Source organism: Microcaecilia unicolor, unplaced genomic scaffold (genome assembly GCF_901765095.1).
Source record: "Microcaecilia unicolor unplaced genomic scaffold, aMicUni1.1, whole genome shotgun sequence".
Classification (NCBI taxonomy): Eukaryota; Metazoa; Chordata; class Amphibia; order Gymnophiona; family Siphonopidae; genus Microcaecilia; species Microcaecilia unicolor.
The window spans coordinates 72416-89088 of NW_021963321.1; the positions used below are offsets into that span (position 1 = coordinate 72416).

Consider the following 16673-nt stretch of genomic DNA (forward strand, 5'->3'; position numbering starts at 1 on the left):
TGCCTGGTGATTGCAGCAGCTGAGTTCCAACTGCTTCTGGGCTTATCAACCATCTTGGAACATTTCTGCTTTGCCTTTGCATTGCATCTAAGGTCCCTGGTTTGTTGGTGCTGTGCTGCACTTCTGCCTAGGCTGATTTCCTGATTCTGGTTGTTGTTTTGACGTTTGTGGCATGCGCAGAGCAGCCAGCATAACGCTTGACTGCTCTGCGCATGCTTTAGGGGCCGATTACCGACGGGGATTACACCAGTTTAATGCATTGTACTTTACAATACCGCACCGAACACATGCGACTTGTTTTTTTGGTGCATTCTTCGTTTTTTTCAAATTCGTTAGGGACTTTTACGTTTTAGATTTTTTTTTACGTTTGGTTGATGCATCTGGCCCTATGTGTCTTTTTCCAAATGTGCATACAGATTTGTTAGGGATCTAACAAATTCTGCCTTGTGATGCAGAAAAATTTCTAACTGTAAAAAAGAAAAAAGGGGTGCATATACTACCAAACATTTGATTTTTGATTGATGGCACCCTCAAATTATTATGCTTTTTCTGAAATGTTGACGTCCTTAACTGCTGTTTCCTTAATTCCATATTTTAAGTGTGATTCCTTGATCTGTGAACAAAGTTCTTGAAAGTGGAGCATACAACTCAAAATATTATTTTAGTGCTTGAGTGTTTTGACTCAGAATAACATTATCAATGAGGCTGGTATAACCTAAACAAAACAGCTGTGTATATTATCTTATAATCAATATTATATACACACAGATTTTATGTGAACCACACCCAAGTCACCTAGCTCTTAAGTACGAGTCCACTGACTGAGGGTTAATAACATTGTTCACACTATAGGGCCAAGCCCTAGGTTTTGACATCCCTGCCTTCAGTTTATCTAGAAATAGACTGAAATAATCTATTTGCATTTAGATGTAGTCTTTTTGTGTGCAGATGTAGAGGAAAACCATCTTGAAGAGCATTCAGGGATGCAGCACCTGACGAGCGATTCAGACAGTGAAGTTTATTGTGATTCTATGGAGCAGTTTGGACAAGAGGAGGTAACAAAATGATTTGTAAATATTTTCCTTGTATAATATAAGGGGAAGAGAACACAGAAGGCACACCATCTGGCTTTATTCTTTCCTTTAATACAAGGATAATTCTGTTTATAAATCTTGAATCATGATTAATGAATCCACTCAAGACACTTTAAAATCCCACTTCAAATCTGTAAATCACTTTTTACTTACTCAGGTAAAATGAGTCAGTTCTAGAACAGTGCTACCATTTAGGTGCCATAAGAACACAGGTAGTGAGCCTGTTCTATAAGGACACTTACAGAAGTATCCTTATAGAAGGCTAACTTAACCCAGCATGAGCATACCTAAATGTAGGCACTAACATTTATGATGGGTCTAAGGCTTACATTTATTTATTTATTATCTCATTTGTACCCCACATTTTCCCAACAGCGTCAGGCTCAATGTGGCTTACAGCGCACCGCATAGGCAGATGGCAATGCAGCAAAATTAAGCTAATACAACAGAAAACATACACAAGTACTATTGGGGAGGATGGGGAAGAGATGGAAGGAGCAGGGAAACCAAGAAAGAGGAGGGAAGGGTGGGTGCGTCCAAGATTGTCACTAGGTTGATGTGTATCAAGTAGAGTCCTTGGGATAAGCTTTTCCAAATAACAGGGTCTTAAGTGATTTCCTGAAATTTAGATGGTTGTGGATGGTTTCCATAGTTTTTGGTAAAGAGTTCCATAGTTGCGAGCTGATGAAGGAGAAAGATGAGGCATACGTGGATTTGTACTTAAGTCCGGTGCAGTTTGGGTAATGAAGGTTTAGATACGAACGGGATAGTCTCAATGCATTCCTGGGTGGTAGGGTGATTAGATTAAGCATGTAGCTAGGGACTTCATCATATAGAATTTTGTGAACTAGGGAGCAGATTTTAAAGATGATTCGTTCCTTGACAGGAAGCCAATGTAATTTCTTTCGGAGCTGTTTGGCACTTTCAAATTTGGATTTTCCATAAATTAATCTGGCCGCTGTGTTTTGGACCGTCTGTAGTTTCTTAATTAGTTGTTCTTTACATCCAGCATAAACTCCGTTACAATAATCCAAGTGGCATAAAACGATGGACTGTATTAGGTGACGAAATACCTCTCTCCGGAAGAAAGTTTTTATTAGTTTTAGCTTCCATAGCGAGAAGAACATTTTCTTTGTGGTGGAGTTTATTTGACTTTCGAGCGAAAGGTTGCGGTCAAGAGTGACTCCCAATATTTTGAGGCTTTCTAAGATGGGAAGGTTAAGGCTGGGGGTGATTAAGGTTGAAGGTCTGTACTTGTTGTGTTGAGATGAAAGTATGAGACAGTGCGTTTTGTCAGGATTTAGCTTTAGTTGGAAAGATGTTGCCCAAAAGTACATCGTATTTAGACAGTGGTTGATTTCTTTAGTGATCTTGTTCAAATCATTTCTGAAGGGTATATAAATTGTAACATCATCAGCATATATGTGCGGGTTTAGTCCTAACTTACTTAAGTTAATTTTAGTGCATAGATGTGATGTTTATACATAAAACTTACAGTATTCTGTAAGTATCCCACATGAATGACAGCCCCACCTATGTCCTGCCCATGCCACTCTCCTTGCAGGTTGAGTGCATAAATGTAGAATCACATTTAGGTATGTTGCTGCCATTTACTTGGGTAAGTGTACATGGACAGCAGTATTCTATAAATTAAAATGTGCAGAAGGCACTTACATTAGGCAACCTGTTATATAGTATGAGGGGCTTACAGGGTTACTAACCCACCAGATTCTTGATCTGCTTGTAAACATTTGCTTCATGTGCCCGGTATTTTGTTTTTTTTAACAGAGACTTGGTTATTTGAAGAATGATCCAATTTTAAGAGAAATATGCCCACCCCATCCCCCCAGGCTATAAAATTCTTTATTTGCCAAGAGATGATAAACATGGGGGAGGCATTGCAATGACTTTTAAGGATTCAGCCTTCATTAGAAATAATGGCTTGTGAGAATTCTGATCCTTCCTTAATGAATAAGATCTTTTTTTATTTTATTCTCCTCCAGGAAAGTGGCTTGACATTGAGTATAGCACTATATATGGGGCTTCTCTTACAAAGCTGCACTAGCAATTCCTGCACGAGATCTGTTTTTTATTTTATCCTCCTGGAAAGTGGCTTGAGACTGAGAAAACATTTTACGATTTTATAGCATTATATATTGGTCTCCTTTTACAAAGCTGCACTATCTGTTTGTTTTGGGGGTCTCTTTGTTTGTTTTTTTTATTATCCGTACGATTTTATAACATTATACATCGGGCTACTTTTACAAAGCTGCTCTAGCAATTTCCACACGGCAAATGCAATGAAGTCCATAGGAATTGAATGGGCTTTGTCGCATTTGCCACACCAGAATCACTAGTGTGGCTTTCTAAAAGGAGCCTGTTATAAATTCAGACTGTTTGTTAGGAGATATAAATTTGCAGCTAGAAAATGTTGATCCTAAGGTAAAAGATCTGTTGTGATTTTTAGATTCATTAGGACAGTCTTACCCAACCTTCTCGAGTTCACATGGGAAGGGCCATCAATTAGACTTGATTTATTTTAGAAAAGAGCCCAAGGGGGGGGGGGCACATTTTGGCCTGCCTGCCTCCCTGCTGCTGCCTTCCCTCCGCCACCTCTGCCACCCCCCCCCAGCCGCCGCTGGAAGGTACCACCGCTGCCTCCCCGCTGCTGCCACAAGTACCCAACCCCCACCAGCTAAAGCGTCTGTCCCGCGCTGGTCTTACATTACTGGGGCCCTGTCCTGTTTTTCAGCGCCGTGCACGCTCATTTTAATGAAACTGACGGGGTCGTTGTTGGCAGGGAGTGCTTCAAGGTGGCAGCATTCACTGATAACCTATTAGTTCTGCTTACTGATCTGCGGAATTCCGCTGGGTGCACTTTTGGAGGCTTTCGGAGAATTCATTGATTTTGCGGGTTTTCTATTAAATCTAGACAAATCGGAGGCTCTGGCTACCTCACCAGATGGCAAGCTTTCCTGGCCTGGGACGTTTTCCCTGTGATGGGCAGATCGGTTTTTCAAGTATCTGGGGGGTTTTCTTACGCCTGATGTGGCTGATCTGTACCTCCTTAATGTGACTCAGATGATGCTTAAAAAGATTAGCTCAAGTTATCTGCAGCAGGGCCCATTTTATTCCTATGGACCCTTCTGCAGATAAAGCGAGCTAATCTTTAGTAAAGACCCCCTTAGTCATCAGGTTTTTTTTGTTTTTGTTTTTTCCAGTTTCATGATTATTCGGCTAGTCGATGTTCTACTGCTGCACCAGAAAAGCAATTACTTTACTATTTGTGTTTTCTGGCCCAGAAATGTATACTCCAATGGTGGAGTAACATCCCACTGACTATGACACAGTGTTTGAGTGTGGTTTGTTCGATGATGGTTCTTAAAAGGCATAGAGCGTGTTGGCAAGATGCTGGCTGCTGTACCTACATGTACAATCTGATTGGCCTTCCTATCAGGAATTGTTCTAGATCTTCTCGAACTTATCTTAACTTACACCTTCCCAACTGTAAAGGAATCAAATACAAAACATACTATGCATCCAATTTCTCCGTTATAGGCAGCAAGCTCTGGAATACCGTACCACGATCGATTCGTATAGTCAATAATCATCTACCCTTCTGGAAACTACTTAAAACTCACCTTTTCAAGCAAGCCTACTCGTATGACTTGACTTAAATTAGAAATCCATCTGCGATACCTGGATCTGATTACTTAGCAGAACTTAATATGTTGTTTTGTTTTTTCCTTTTGAATTCATCCCTCTCCGAACCATTATCATATATTCTTTCTTTTTCACAATACTTTACCCAACTTACACCCTCTTCTGCTCCCGACCTGTACCACCTTCCTCCCTTATCCTTTCTTAGTCCACCTCTTTATATATTATATTCAAATGTTTTATCCATTTTGTGCTATCTTGTAAATTTGTTTTTTATGTAAGCCGCATTGAGCCTGCTACAGGTGGGAAAGCGCGAGTTATAAATGTTACAATACAATACTAAGTTTTTAAAAAAGGGAGCCAATTTGGAATAGTGCGTCACATGGGGCACGCAGCTGGATTCTCAATTATTAGCTCAGAAGGTCTCTTGTATTTGTTTGTCGGGTATGGTTCTGGCTTAAGGACATCGCAAAAATCGGACCCATTATTGGGATACTCTTGATAGAGGGAGGGATTAGAGTGGGTTAAGGGGAAGGGATAGAGTTAATAATGGAAACTGAACATATTTAGTTTTCCAATCTCGTTGATATAAGACTTGCTGTTATCTTTTAGACTGTTCTTGGATTTTGACTTCTGCTGTCCTGTCTTTGTAATTTTCAGTTTTTAATAATAATTTTTTAAAAATTGAACCCTCTAGGAACAGAAATACCTCCTGTACCTGAATGTACACCACTTCAATAGCCTTCAGGATTACTGGTGTATATTCAGGTACAGTAAGTATTTTTCTCACCCCGGAGGGATAATGATTATTTTTTGTTAAAGGCGTGGAGGTAGGATATAAACCTTGGTTGTTCCTTGGTTCTCAGTCTACCGCACTAATCATTTGGCAGCTTCTCAGACTTGCATTCAGCTCTTAAGATTGTCCATAATATGTGAAGCTCTCATAGACCCTGGTATCCCTTGCCAATTTCACATTGAAAGGAGAAGGAGGGGAACAACAACCACCAGGGGATTAGAGAGGTGTCATGCATTAATCCTTCCAGTGGACAGCTGCTCAATCAGAGCAACTTTCTGTAATCTGGATGTGCCAACGTCCATCTTTTTAGACTTGGACATTCCTTAGCCTTCTGGGATCGGAGTTGAATATCCGTATTTTAGGACCTCTTTAGTCCCACTCAAAACTTGTCCAGATGATGCCCCCTTGCCATATGAATGTACTACAGTGTTAGACATCCATATCCTGCCTTTGTAAAATTAGAATTTGGACATCCATGCAATATGTATGTCTAAATACCAGTTTTCAAACGTCCAAAATAAGAATAGAGCTTTTAAAATAACCACCATAGCGTGTCTGGTGTCCTGGCTTTCAGAAGAGATTCAACAAGGCCATAACGTTGTATTTTTTTTTTTAATGGAAGAGGTTTGTTATTTGGTGTGCTGGAAATGTCCTAGATCCTTTTTTATTTGATACAATAATATATACCGTATTTTTCGGACTATAAGACACACTTTTTTCCCCCAAAATTTGGGAGGAAAATGGGGGGTGCGTCTTATAGTCCAAAGGTAGATTTGGCCGCCCGCCCTCCGAGTTCGGGATCGCCCTCCCCCGGCCCTGTCACCACTTCTTCCTACTCACATCACGCAATCTTCCCAGGTGGTCTAGTGACGTCGGGGCAGGAAAGAGCCCCCTCTTTCCTGCCCAGCGCACTGCTCTCCATCCTCCTGTATGCAGCCTGACGGTCTCGGCAAGATTCAAAATGGCCGCCGAGAATTGAAGTCTCGGCGGCCATTTTGAATCTCGCCGAGACCGTCAGGCTGCATACAAGGACGATGGAGAGCAGCGCGCTGGGCAGGAAAGAGGGGGGCTCTTTCCTGCCCCGACGTCACTAGACCACCAGGGAAGATCGCGTGACGTGAGTAGGGAGAAGTGGTGACAGGGCCGGGGGGAGGGCGATCCCGAACTCGGAGGGAGGGATTCGGACAAGACGCACCGGAGCAGCTAGGTTTTATAGGAGGGAAAAAGGAAAAAAAAAATTTCCTATTTCCCTCCTCTAAAACCTAGGTGCGTCTTATGGTCCGGTGCGTCTTATAGTCCGAAAAATACGGTACTCATAATTGCTGCCACAGAAAAAATATGTTGCCTGTTGCAGTTCCATTAGTTATATTCCCCCCCTTTTTTTTTTCTCTTGAAGATAGACAGTAGCTAGGGAATCACATGTTGTGAGGTCTTGCTATCATGCTTGTCCAATTTTTCCTTTCAACCTGCCTCTCCCTACTCTGCTCTCTGACAGACAAGGGTTGGAAAGAATTCCATGAGCCATGCTCCACATGCTTTCTTCACTTAGTTGAGGGGCAGTCTTTACTAGCAAGGTAACAAGCTGATGGCTTTACTTTGATTTTATATCGGTGAACACAAAGGGGATGCAAGACTTTTTGCATTTGTAATAGAAAGATATTTCCTTTGATTGGTAGTTCTTGGTCAGTGGGCACAAGATAACTTAGAAAAATGTATCTCATATTCATATTCTTTAGATTAACTAAATGTTTCTTATTTTAGTCTTCAGAAATCTTCATATTAAGCCAGAGACCTGTACAGCATTCTTCACATTTCTTATCAGAAGATCATAGTGGACTTTTGGATGTCATTTTTACTGAAAATACTGGGGATACGATAAATATTGTTGAAGGGAAGGGGGTGATCAAAGCTGGAGGAGAAGATGGCAAAACAAGTGGCAGAGGACCTCAGAAAGAAAAAATGAGTGGTGAGAGAATGGAATTCTCTGGACCCCGAAGAGGACGAGGTAGGTATCCCTTGCCATTTCTTAATAAATACCTGTTTGGGCAGCATAGGCTAAAATGGGATATCTTACTACCTTCATTTTTGTGAATGATGTGGCCCAAGTTCTGGCAATGGAAATTTGAGGTAAATATTATTCTTATGTAAATCCTTCAGTGGATAAGGAGAACCCACAAGCAAGCAAGCTTCAGTGCTAAAATGAGCCCAAAATTCTAATTTGGCCATGCTTTGGTTTTGCCTCCTCCCCCATTGTGAAGACAGTTTGACCACTCTCTGTGCCCTCCCTGATCACAAGCTGCACCCTCCCCAGGCCTACCTTAGAAGCCCTGGTGGTGTAATGGCCTCTGAAGTAGGTGCAATCCTCAGTCAAAATGGCTGCTGCATGAGGTCACGGCAGCCATTTTGAGAGCACTCCTGTGGTATGTTGGTTCAAGTCTCAAATTGACTGCCATGACCTCTCATGGAGCCAGCATGGCAGGAGTGACTGGGGATCGCTCTTGCCCCGAAGAGGCCACTAGACCACCAGGGCTTCTAAGGAAGGCTCAGGGAGGGTCCACTGATGGTGGGAGGGCAGAGTTTGTGGTCAAGGAGGGGGGACCTACTCGCTGATGGGAGGGAGGAAGGGTGACTCCAGGGGACCCAACTTATGCAGGCACGGGAGGGGGGCACTTTGGTTATGGTTTCAGCTGAAACCAAGCAGCAAACTTTAGCTGCCCTTTCAGTTTCGGTCACTCTCTGGTACATATTGTCACGTTCCCTACTGTGACCTGTGGCATCTCCACGGGCAGCACGATGTTCCCGCCACCAAAACTGGCACTGCGCATCGGGGTTCCTTGGGTGGCGCGTTCACTTTCCCTTCCTCCCTGCACTTCCGCGCCGTCTTCTTTCCCCTTTGTTTCCATGGAGCACTTGTTGCGGTCCCGAATGCTCCGTCCCGCCTCCTGCCCTGCTGGCATTGGGTGTCCCCGTGGCCCACCTCTTTGGCTCCTCCTCTCTTGCTGCTCCTATCCTTTTGGCTGCTCCCTTTCCTGTTTCTCCCTCCTGCTGCTCTGCTCCTATTGGGCAGCCTGTTATTCTTTCCTCCTTCTCCCTGCCCTATGGCAGCTCTCCCTCTCTCAGCTGGCTGTTGATGACGTTAGACGCCAGCACTATTTCAGCTGATCCTCATTTCTCCCTGTTGCTTCGGCTTCTACTCCAGTAGGTGGTTTTAAGCTCTGTTCTGTGGTCTTTCCTATTTACCCTTGTCTCTGAACTCGGCCTGTTGACCCTGCGTGGACTTTGACTACTCTCTGTGCCTGCTGCCTGCCTACTGACCCAGCGTCTGCCTTGACTACTCTATGTGCCTGCTGCCTGCCTACTGACCCAGTGTCTTCCTTGACCTCTCTTTGTGCCTGCCGCGTGCCTCTTGCCCTCTGGGTTTCTACCTCGCTCCTGATCCTTACCATCTCCTCCTCTCGGCTCCTGTTTTTCCTGGCCCCTGCTCCCATAAGTCCTGCCGGCTGCCTGTACCTAGGGGCTCAACCTCTGGGGAGCGGCGGTCATTGCAGGTGAAGTCTCAGGGTTGCCCGACCGCCAAGTCCGGACCTGGGGTCGCCTCCTCTTCAGGGCACATCAGGGTTCTACTCAGCACAAGGACTCGCGAGTCTGACACATATTGACCCGCTGGCAAAAGCAATGTGAATAACCTATGATCATCTGTCTTATAATATGAAGGTAGATAGTACTGCAATGCATTGTTACATCTATGGATTTGATTTTGAAGATCTATAGATTTTTTTTTTAAATACGCACTAGTGCTAGTGGTATTTTTTTTCTTATAATTTAATATCCACCTGAAAAAGGTATGTTTGGCTGCACTGGTTCCAGGTTTGTTTATGTCAGATGAGAAGTTGCTGTGATGTATGATGTAGATAGAAGGCTAAGGTTCCTTTATTGAACTATTTCTGCAACTCTGCAGTGTGGCTTTATAAAGAATGCAGGAAATACAATGGATTGGTAAAGAGAGAGTTCTGAGACTACCTTTTGGAAGACACTTTGGACAGGTTTGAAACACTGTTCTTCCCAAATAGGAATTTGTCCATGTTGTGAGTAATAGACAAGAATATGAATTTCATTCATTCTCTTAACTGATGTAATGGTAGATAGGGAGATGGTTTTCCAAAAGATACTCTCTAATGTTGTTTTGCTGACTGGTTCAGAAGGAGCTGTCATAAATTATACCAGAACAATATTAAGGGTCATGCTAGTGACAGAGCTCAAAATGGAGGTCTTATATTCATTAAACGTTTCATGAAATGAGTTACTAAGGCAGTGGTTCCCAAACATTCTCGGTTCAAGGCACCCTTAGTGTGTCAGTAATTTTTTCACGGCACCCCTAAGTCAAAAGAAATATAACATGGCATAACAGTTCTTATTTAAGTAGTTAGGTCCAAACAATATTAAATTGAAAGAAAAATATTTTATTCTTAAATAACCATAATTACTTATAAATGGGATTTGTGTGCCTTCTCAAACCTCACCCCATCTACCTTACATCAGCTCTCCATCTCCTTCCACCTCATCCAACTTTTTCTCCAAACCTCCCCCATGGCACACGCCATCCTATGTGCAAATTTTACATTGCACAGAATTCCCCCAGGAGAAATAACAGTACTAGAACACAAAATATAAAGAACAAAATTCCATTTTAGTTTTGTTGGATCTTTTTACAGCATGGCCAAGGGGAAAAAATACTGTTCTATATCTAATCTAAATTTAAATAAAACGAAGCATTTTATTGGTTTTAATTTAAGACAGTTCTGTTTTTGTGGGGGGGTTTTTGCATTTGGGGGGGGGGGGGCGGTTTAGGCCATGTAAAAATTTGTATTCCAACAACAACTCTAATATTCCTATCTAGATTCAAACAACAGAGCCAAACACTGTGTTGAAGGGGTTTTTTAGTTTTAGTTTTTTTTTTTTTTTAACCTGGCTGGGCTGGCCTGGGCTGGTCTGGGCTGTAGAAGAGCTCCACTGGGCTCACAGGGGGCCAGGCAGTACTCCAGGCTCCAGAGGCTTTTTGGCAGGTGGGTACTGATTGCTTCTCTCAGTGCTGGGCTGGGGTCTGCACTATACATGACCGCAGGGGCAGGCCTGAAAGCTACAGCTGCAGTGTTGCACTACAAAATCACTCTCTGATTCTATATGTTCTTGGGATTAAACCTAGGTGACCTAATCTTGCTGATTTGTGCAACTAGAGTACTTCTTGGTCGAGGAGAGTTGTGGGGATGTCAGTGGATGGACACATCTTCATTATGGATGCAGCTGCTGGATACTGGTTTGGATATGAGTTGACCCTAAGAAGTCTTTTTGAGTGACATACAGTGTTGATGCTTATTTGGAGCTGGACCATAGGTGCAGGGCTGTGCAGATCGGAGGTCAAAGAATCTGGAATGGCTACACAAAGAGCGTTGTTCATGTTCTTGCCATATGGGGCTCTACTGTTAGGTGGAGGTACCCATTATATAAATACCTGGGTTAGAGCCCAATGACGTTTGCTGTTGAATTTTTTTTTTAATTATATATGTAGTTCATGCTTTGATTCTGTTCTATATGTCTGAAGTTTAATTGAACCCCTGGGCTGTTGGGACGCAGTGATGCCCGGATTGCTGACGCAGCTGTTGCACATGATGATGAAATATACTTTGTTATGGTAGTGTGCTGTGCTGGTGCCTGTGCCACACCTTGTGAGTACTGATAGTTGTGATTGAAAGGAGCATTGCAGGGGTGGGATTTTTTTGTTTGTTTCTCTCTCTCTCTCATATATGGTGTTCATGCTTTGATTCTGCTCTACATGTTTAAAATGTAATTGAATCCTTGTGTTGTTGGGACACAGTGATGTCCGGATTGCTGACACAGTTGCTGCACATGATGACGAAATATACTTTGCTATGCAGGTTCCTGTGTCACACCATATGAGCACTGACTGCTGTGATTGGATGGAGCATTGTATGGGTGCTTTTTTTTTTTTTTCAAGATGTTTCAGGGTTCTATAATACTTTCCAAGGGGCAAATTTAGGTTTCAATTTAAATGCTGGTTCGAATTGTTATCCTATAAAGGAGGATGGGTTTGGGCATTCGGGGTGGGGGGGGGGGGTTCTCACACGGGGCTTGTCCAAGAGTTGATTGGACTTCTTTGATTTATGGGGTCAGATGGGTTTGGGAAAGGGGAGTGGGGGGTTAGTGTTTTGTGGGGGGGGGGGTTGTAAGGGGGAGGGATTGCTATGATGGGGTTGGTTATGGATGCAGGTTTTCTTTGGGATTTTTGTTTTTGATAGTGTGTGTTGGGAAGTGGTGTGTGCTGATCTAGAGAGTGATTTCGGGTCAACTGATTCCCTTTTCTTCTGGGTTGATCGGGGGGTTGCTGGCTGGGACAGCCGCCCAAGAATAAGGTTAATAGTTGAATTTCTGAAGGTGTTTCTGCTGGTTTATAATAAGTGATGCTGGTTAAACTGGTATCATGAAGTGTGAATGGAGTCTCCTCACCCATTAAGAGGCAGAAGATCCTGCAGGCCTTGAATCAACAGAAAGCTGATATTGCGTTTTTGCAAGAGACCCACTTGTCTTCATCAGAGCATTCTAAGTTTAAGTGTTGGTGGGTTGGACAGGTGGAAGAGGCCCCAGCTCTGGGTCGTAAGGCTGGTCTGCTGGTTCTCTTCTGGAAAGGCTTGGACCTGGTGACACATCAAACATGGAGAGACCCCAAGGGCAGATTTTTGTTAGTGAAGGCTTCGGTAAATAAAAAAAACTATTATTGCTTTGTAATGTATACGGGCCTAATGTCTATGACCATAATTGGGTGAAATCCATAATACGTAAAGTTGCTGGAGTTGTAGATATACCCATCGTTATGGGAGGGGATTTCAATATGGTTCATGACCCTGCCACGGACAGATCTAAAGGCCCTGGAGGGGAGGTGGGTTCGATATCAAAGGGAATCCCGCTGCTATGTTCCAGTCTAAAGTTACTGGACGTTTGGAGAACCTTGAATCCAGTGGATAGAGACTATACTCATTTATTGAGGGCACATGGCTCACAATCTCGGATCGATTATTGGCTCGTGTCTTCGGAGTTGTTTTCCTCAGTAGTTTCAGCTGGAATTGGAGCGTACAGTGTCTCAGATCACACGTGCATTTGGTGTTTGGTAGATCTGAAAGGTCCCGATGGTGCTCCGTATGTTTGGCACTTCTCTCCTAATTTTATTGGGACCCGGCCTTCCGAGAATTTTTGATACAAAAATGGTTGGACTACCAGCTTCATAATGACGGTTACAAAGATCAACCAATTCCTGTAAATGGTTTGATGACTAATGCAGTAATTTGTCTGATATGCATCATGGGGGGTTAAAGCTATTGTATACTGTTCTGACTGGTTGTTTTGTACGTTGTGTCATCAATAAAAATTGTTGAAAAATAAAGGTAAGGCAGTATTCAGATCAGTAGTGGGCAGGAAAGCTTCTAGGAAATTGTGCAAGAGTAGGGATGCATCCATCTGCTGCAGTATGCAGGATCTGTTTTTACTTGTTTTCAGTGGCCCTACAGCATAAGCTGAATCAGCTGCTTGAGATGCATCCAGGTGCACAGAGCATAAGGTCAAACTGCTTGGATGTTATTTTTCACCTTTGGCCTTCTTGCTGTGCTTACCAGCAGTATGTGTGCTCTGGTCTGCAGCAGAGCCTGTTGGTACTTAAAGCTGGGGTGGGGAGTGATTTCAATGTGGTCTTGCTAATAATTTGGACATCCTGGGGAAAATTGGGTCTGTTGTAATGATGGTCATTTTTAGAGGAACCTTACTTGGCAATATATTAAACATGTTGCTATAATCCTCTTCAGCCATTATTTTGTAATGTTAAGAAACTGTATCTATATCTCAGCTCACAGAAAAACAGAACTAACAGACAAAAAAACAACCAGAGAGGACTGCATAGCACTTGCTAGGATCTATGGAGAATGTTCTGTAGTAGTGTTCTGTCAGAGTAACTATATATGAGCAGCTAGCTGCATGATTATGCTGTCTGGGGAGAACTCTCATCACGGTAAGCAACTCTACTTTTTCATATTGGGCCTGTAGACAATGTCATTGGATTAGTGCAAAGATAAAAAGGGAGAAATAGTATACATTTTTAGAATATGTTGCAACTTTTGCTCCTTAGTAGTGACATTAGGAATGGAAGGGTACTGTAACTACTGAAATTGACACTTTTTTTTTTTTTTCCCGAATCTAGTGAGTCGTATGCAGCCTATGGGTGTGGGTTCTCGTGGTGGAGAGATGGGTAGTGGTGGTGATGGTGAACGTGGAGGCTCTGAGAGAGGACCAAAGGATAGCCTGAATGAACAGATCGCCATTGTACTCGTGCGGCTTCAGGAAGACATGCAGAGTGTTCTTCAGCGACTGCACACACTGGAGGCCCTGGCTGCCTCTCAAGTAAATGCCTTTTTTTTTTTTTTAATCTTGTATTCCACAGTTTTTCCAAGCAAGTTTAATGCAGGGTACATAATAATTTTGAACATTTAAACAAATGACTAAAAATATGGTAAATGACATCTGTGGCAGGACAATAGTATTAACTATTTCGTTTATCTACCCTAGTGATTCTGTTAATCCTTTCCTTTATACCATTCATTGTAACTACAATTTATGTTTTAAATACAGGCTATTAATAATATAATAATCCAGTTTAGATCATTCTTAATCCTCTTCAATTTAGAGATAGAGAACTTTATATATATATATGAATGAGCAATTTTTAACCATCAAAATTACTTCAAATAATTCAATAAATATATATTTTATCTTGAACCTCAGTGATGTCAGTCGCCTTTCTTATGTATAAGGTCAACTTAACGACATCTAGTTCTTCATAGAACATTTAGTTCTTCATAAGTTCTTCTTCTTGTTAAATCTAACCAGTATTGTTTTATAACTTATCAACCATTATTAAATACAGGCTAACCATTCATTGTAACTACAATTTATGTTTTAAATACAGGCGTTAATCCTGTTTTGTCTCCAACTTTACCCATTGCTGACACTTCTTTGAGCTGTATTGAGTTGCTTTGTTTTGTTCATAGTTTTGATATTTGAAACCATTGATAGATGTGTTCGTACCCTTTGTCAGAGTTATGACTCTGGAAGCATCCTAGAGTATGAATAAATGAAGCAGATTTGCAGTCTTGTTTCTGAACGTTCACATGCAGACAGCAGACTCAGCAGGGCCATGGAGCAATTATTTGGTTTTCCTTCCTTCAGCTTATTGTCCATCCTTCTAAGCAAGCTCAGAGTGGTTTACAGAATTTAACAAAGAAATAAAAAAAGGAAAACACAAAACAAGATGGCAGCCATCTCAGATGTCTCATTAGAAGTTCCTTCTAATTTTGAGAGTTTACTTTACCTTAGGTCTTATTTTCTTCTTTGCTGATATGCTGAAGCATAAAGGGAAGACCTTGGCTCTTCCACCTGCGATGCAGCTTCTGCTTACTCTGGTCAGTTTATGATGTGGAGCTTTGCCAAGCCCTGCTGCTGGGACGAACCTGAAGTTCTGAGATCGAGTCAAGATTACCTTTATTGTTTCTCTCCTTTCTAGTCAAGATTACCTTTATTGTTTCTCTCCTTTCTAGGTGTCACGATTGTGACTGTTTTTCATGCCTGCACTCACCTTGCCCCCGGGTGACCAGGGCCTGTGGTTGCTGTGGACTGTGTTTTCCCTGTTTCTCAGACATCTTCCAGGTTCCATTCTGGTCCTGATGTTCTAGCACTCCAGACTTGCCCTGAGGTTTCTGCTGCCAAGCCTCACCTGTGACATCAGTAATTGCCTTGATTAAGCACCTGAGAACTTTCAGGCTTTGCCTTTGCAACAGAGGTCTTCAGATGTGCTTTCGTCTGTGAGTGCTTGTTGCAGTTCTAGCTCTGCTAGTTCTTGTTCTGTGTGTCTTAAAGCTTCAGTTCCTTACTGTTTGTATCTAGCTGCTCTGTGTGTTTTAAAGCTCCAGTTCCTTACTGTTTGTATCTAGCTGCTCTGTGTGTCTTTAAGCCTTTCTTCCTTACTGCTGTATCTGCCCTGTGTGTCCTTTAGCTTCTGTTCCTTACTGTCTTTAGCTTTAGTTCCCTGCCTGCTTGTGCATCCTGCTTGTGTCTGCCTTGCTTGAAAGTCCTGAATCCAGTCCAGCCAAGCCAAGTCTGTTCCAGCTTTTGGTTCCAGTCCAGCCAAGTCTGTTCCAGCATCTGGTTCCAGTCCAGTCCAGCCAAGTCTGTTCCAGCTTTTGGTTCCAGCCAAGCCAAGTCTGTTCCAACTTTTGGTTCCAGTCCGGCTAAGCCAAGGCTGTTGTCGCAGTTTGGGTGGTTTTCCTGCTGTTGCCGGTCTCTGGCAGCAGCCCAAGGGCTCACTACTCCAGATCACCCCCAGTGGCGTGACACTAGGCAAGCATTAGCTTGGGCCTCTTCCCCTGTGGAAGCAGAATGACCTGTTATGTCCAACATAGCTACTGTCCTCATACACATCTGGCAGGTACTTGATGAGCCTGGGCATCTTTCCTCAGTAGCTTCTGAGCTCCTACGCCTATGACAAGGAGAGCTATCTATGAGTCTATATGCCATTCAATTCCAGATCCTGGTCTCTGAACTGCAATGGAATCAGGAGTCCCAGGTGGCTATCTTTTGGCATGGCCTGGAGGAGCCACATTAAGGATGAACTGGTGGGACAGAATCTCCCTACCAGTTTGGGTGACCTGATTTTCCCTATGCATCAAGGTGGACATCCATTTTCAAGAGAGGGCTAAGGAATGTGGAGATAAATGCTGCTCTACATGGTCATCACCCCAGTTTCAGGATCACACAGATTCTCAGATGCTAGCTTCTCCTGCCACCCTGGAAGAAGAGGTTCCCGTGCAGATAGGACATTCTAGACTTTCAGAGGAAGAGAAAAAGTGTCAGAGGTCAAATATCTGTCTATATTGTGCAGACCTGGGACATTATGCTAAACATTGTCCCAGGAAACTGGTAACATTTCCAGACCTAGGAGTTGTGGTGGTGATGTCCCTTGGTCCTTCCCAAGGAGTTCTGACCTTCCTCTGTACTCTCCCTGTTACCCT

General features: G+C 42.9%; 1 protein-coding gene across 1 annotated transcript in view; it reads left to right on the plus strand.

Annotated features, from left to right (window-relative positions):
- The first annotated feature begins 951 nt into the window (after positions 1–951).
- LOC115459185 (acyl-CoA-binding domain-containing protein 5-like) overlaps positions 952–16673 on the plus strand; it is a 44725-nt gene continuing 29003 nt past the window's right edge. Inside the window, exons 1-3 of the mRNA XM_030189048.1 lie at positions 952–1055; positions 7312–7555; positions 13811–14010. Of these exons, the coding sequence (XP_030044908.1) occupies positions 984–1055; positions 7312–7555; positions 13811–14010 (516 nt within the window). The 5' untranslated portion in view covers positions 952–983. The remainder of the gene's footprint in view (positions 1056–7311; positions 7556–13810; positions 14011–16673) is intronic.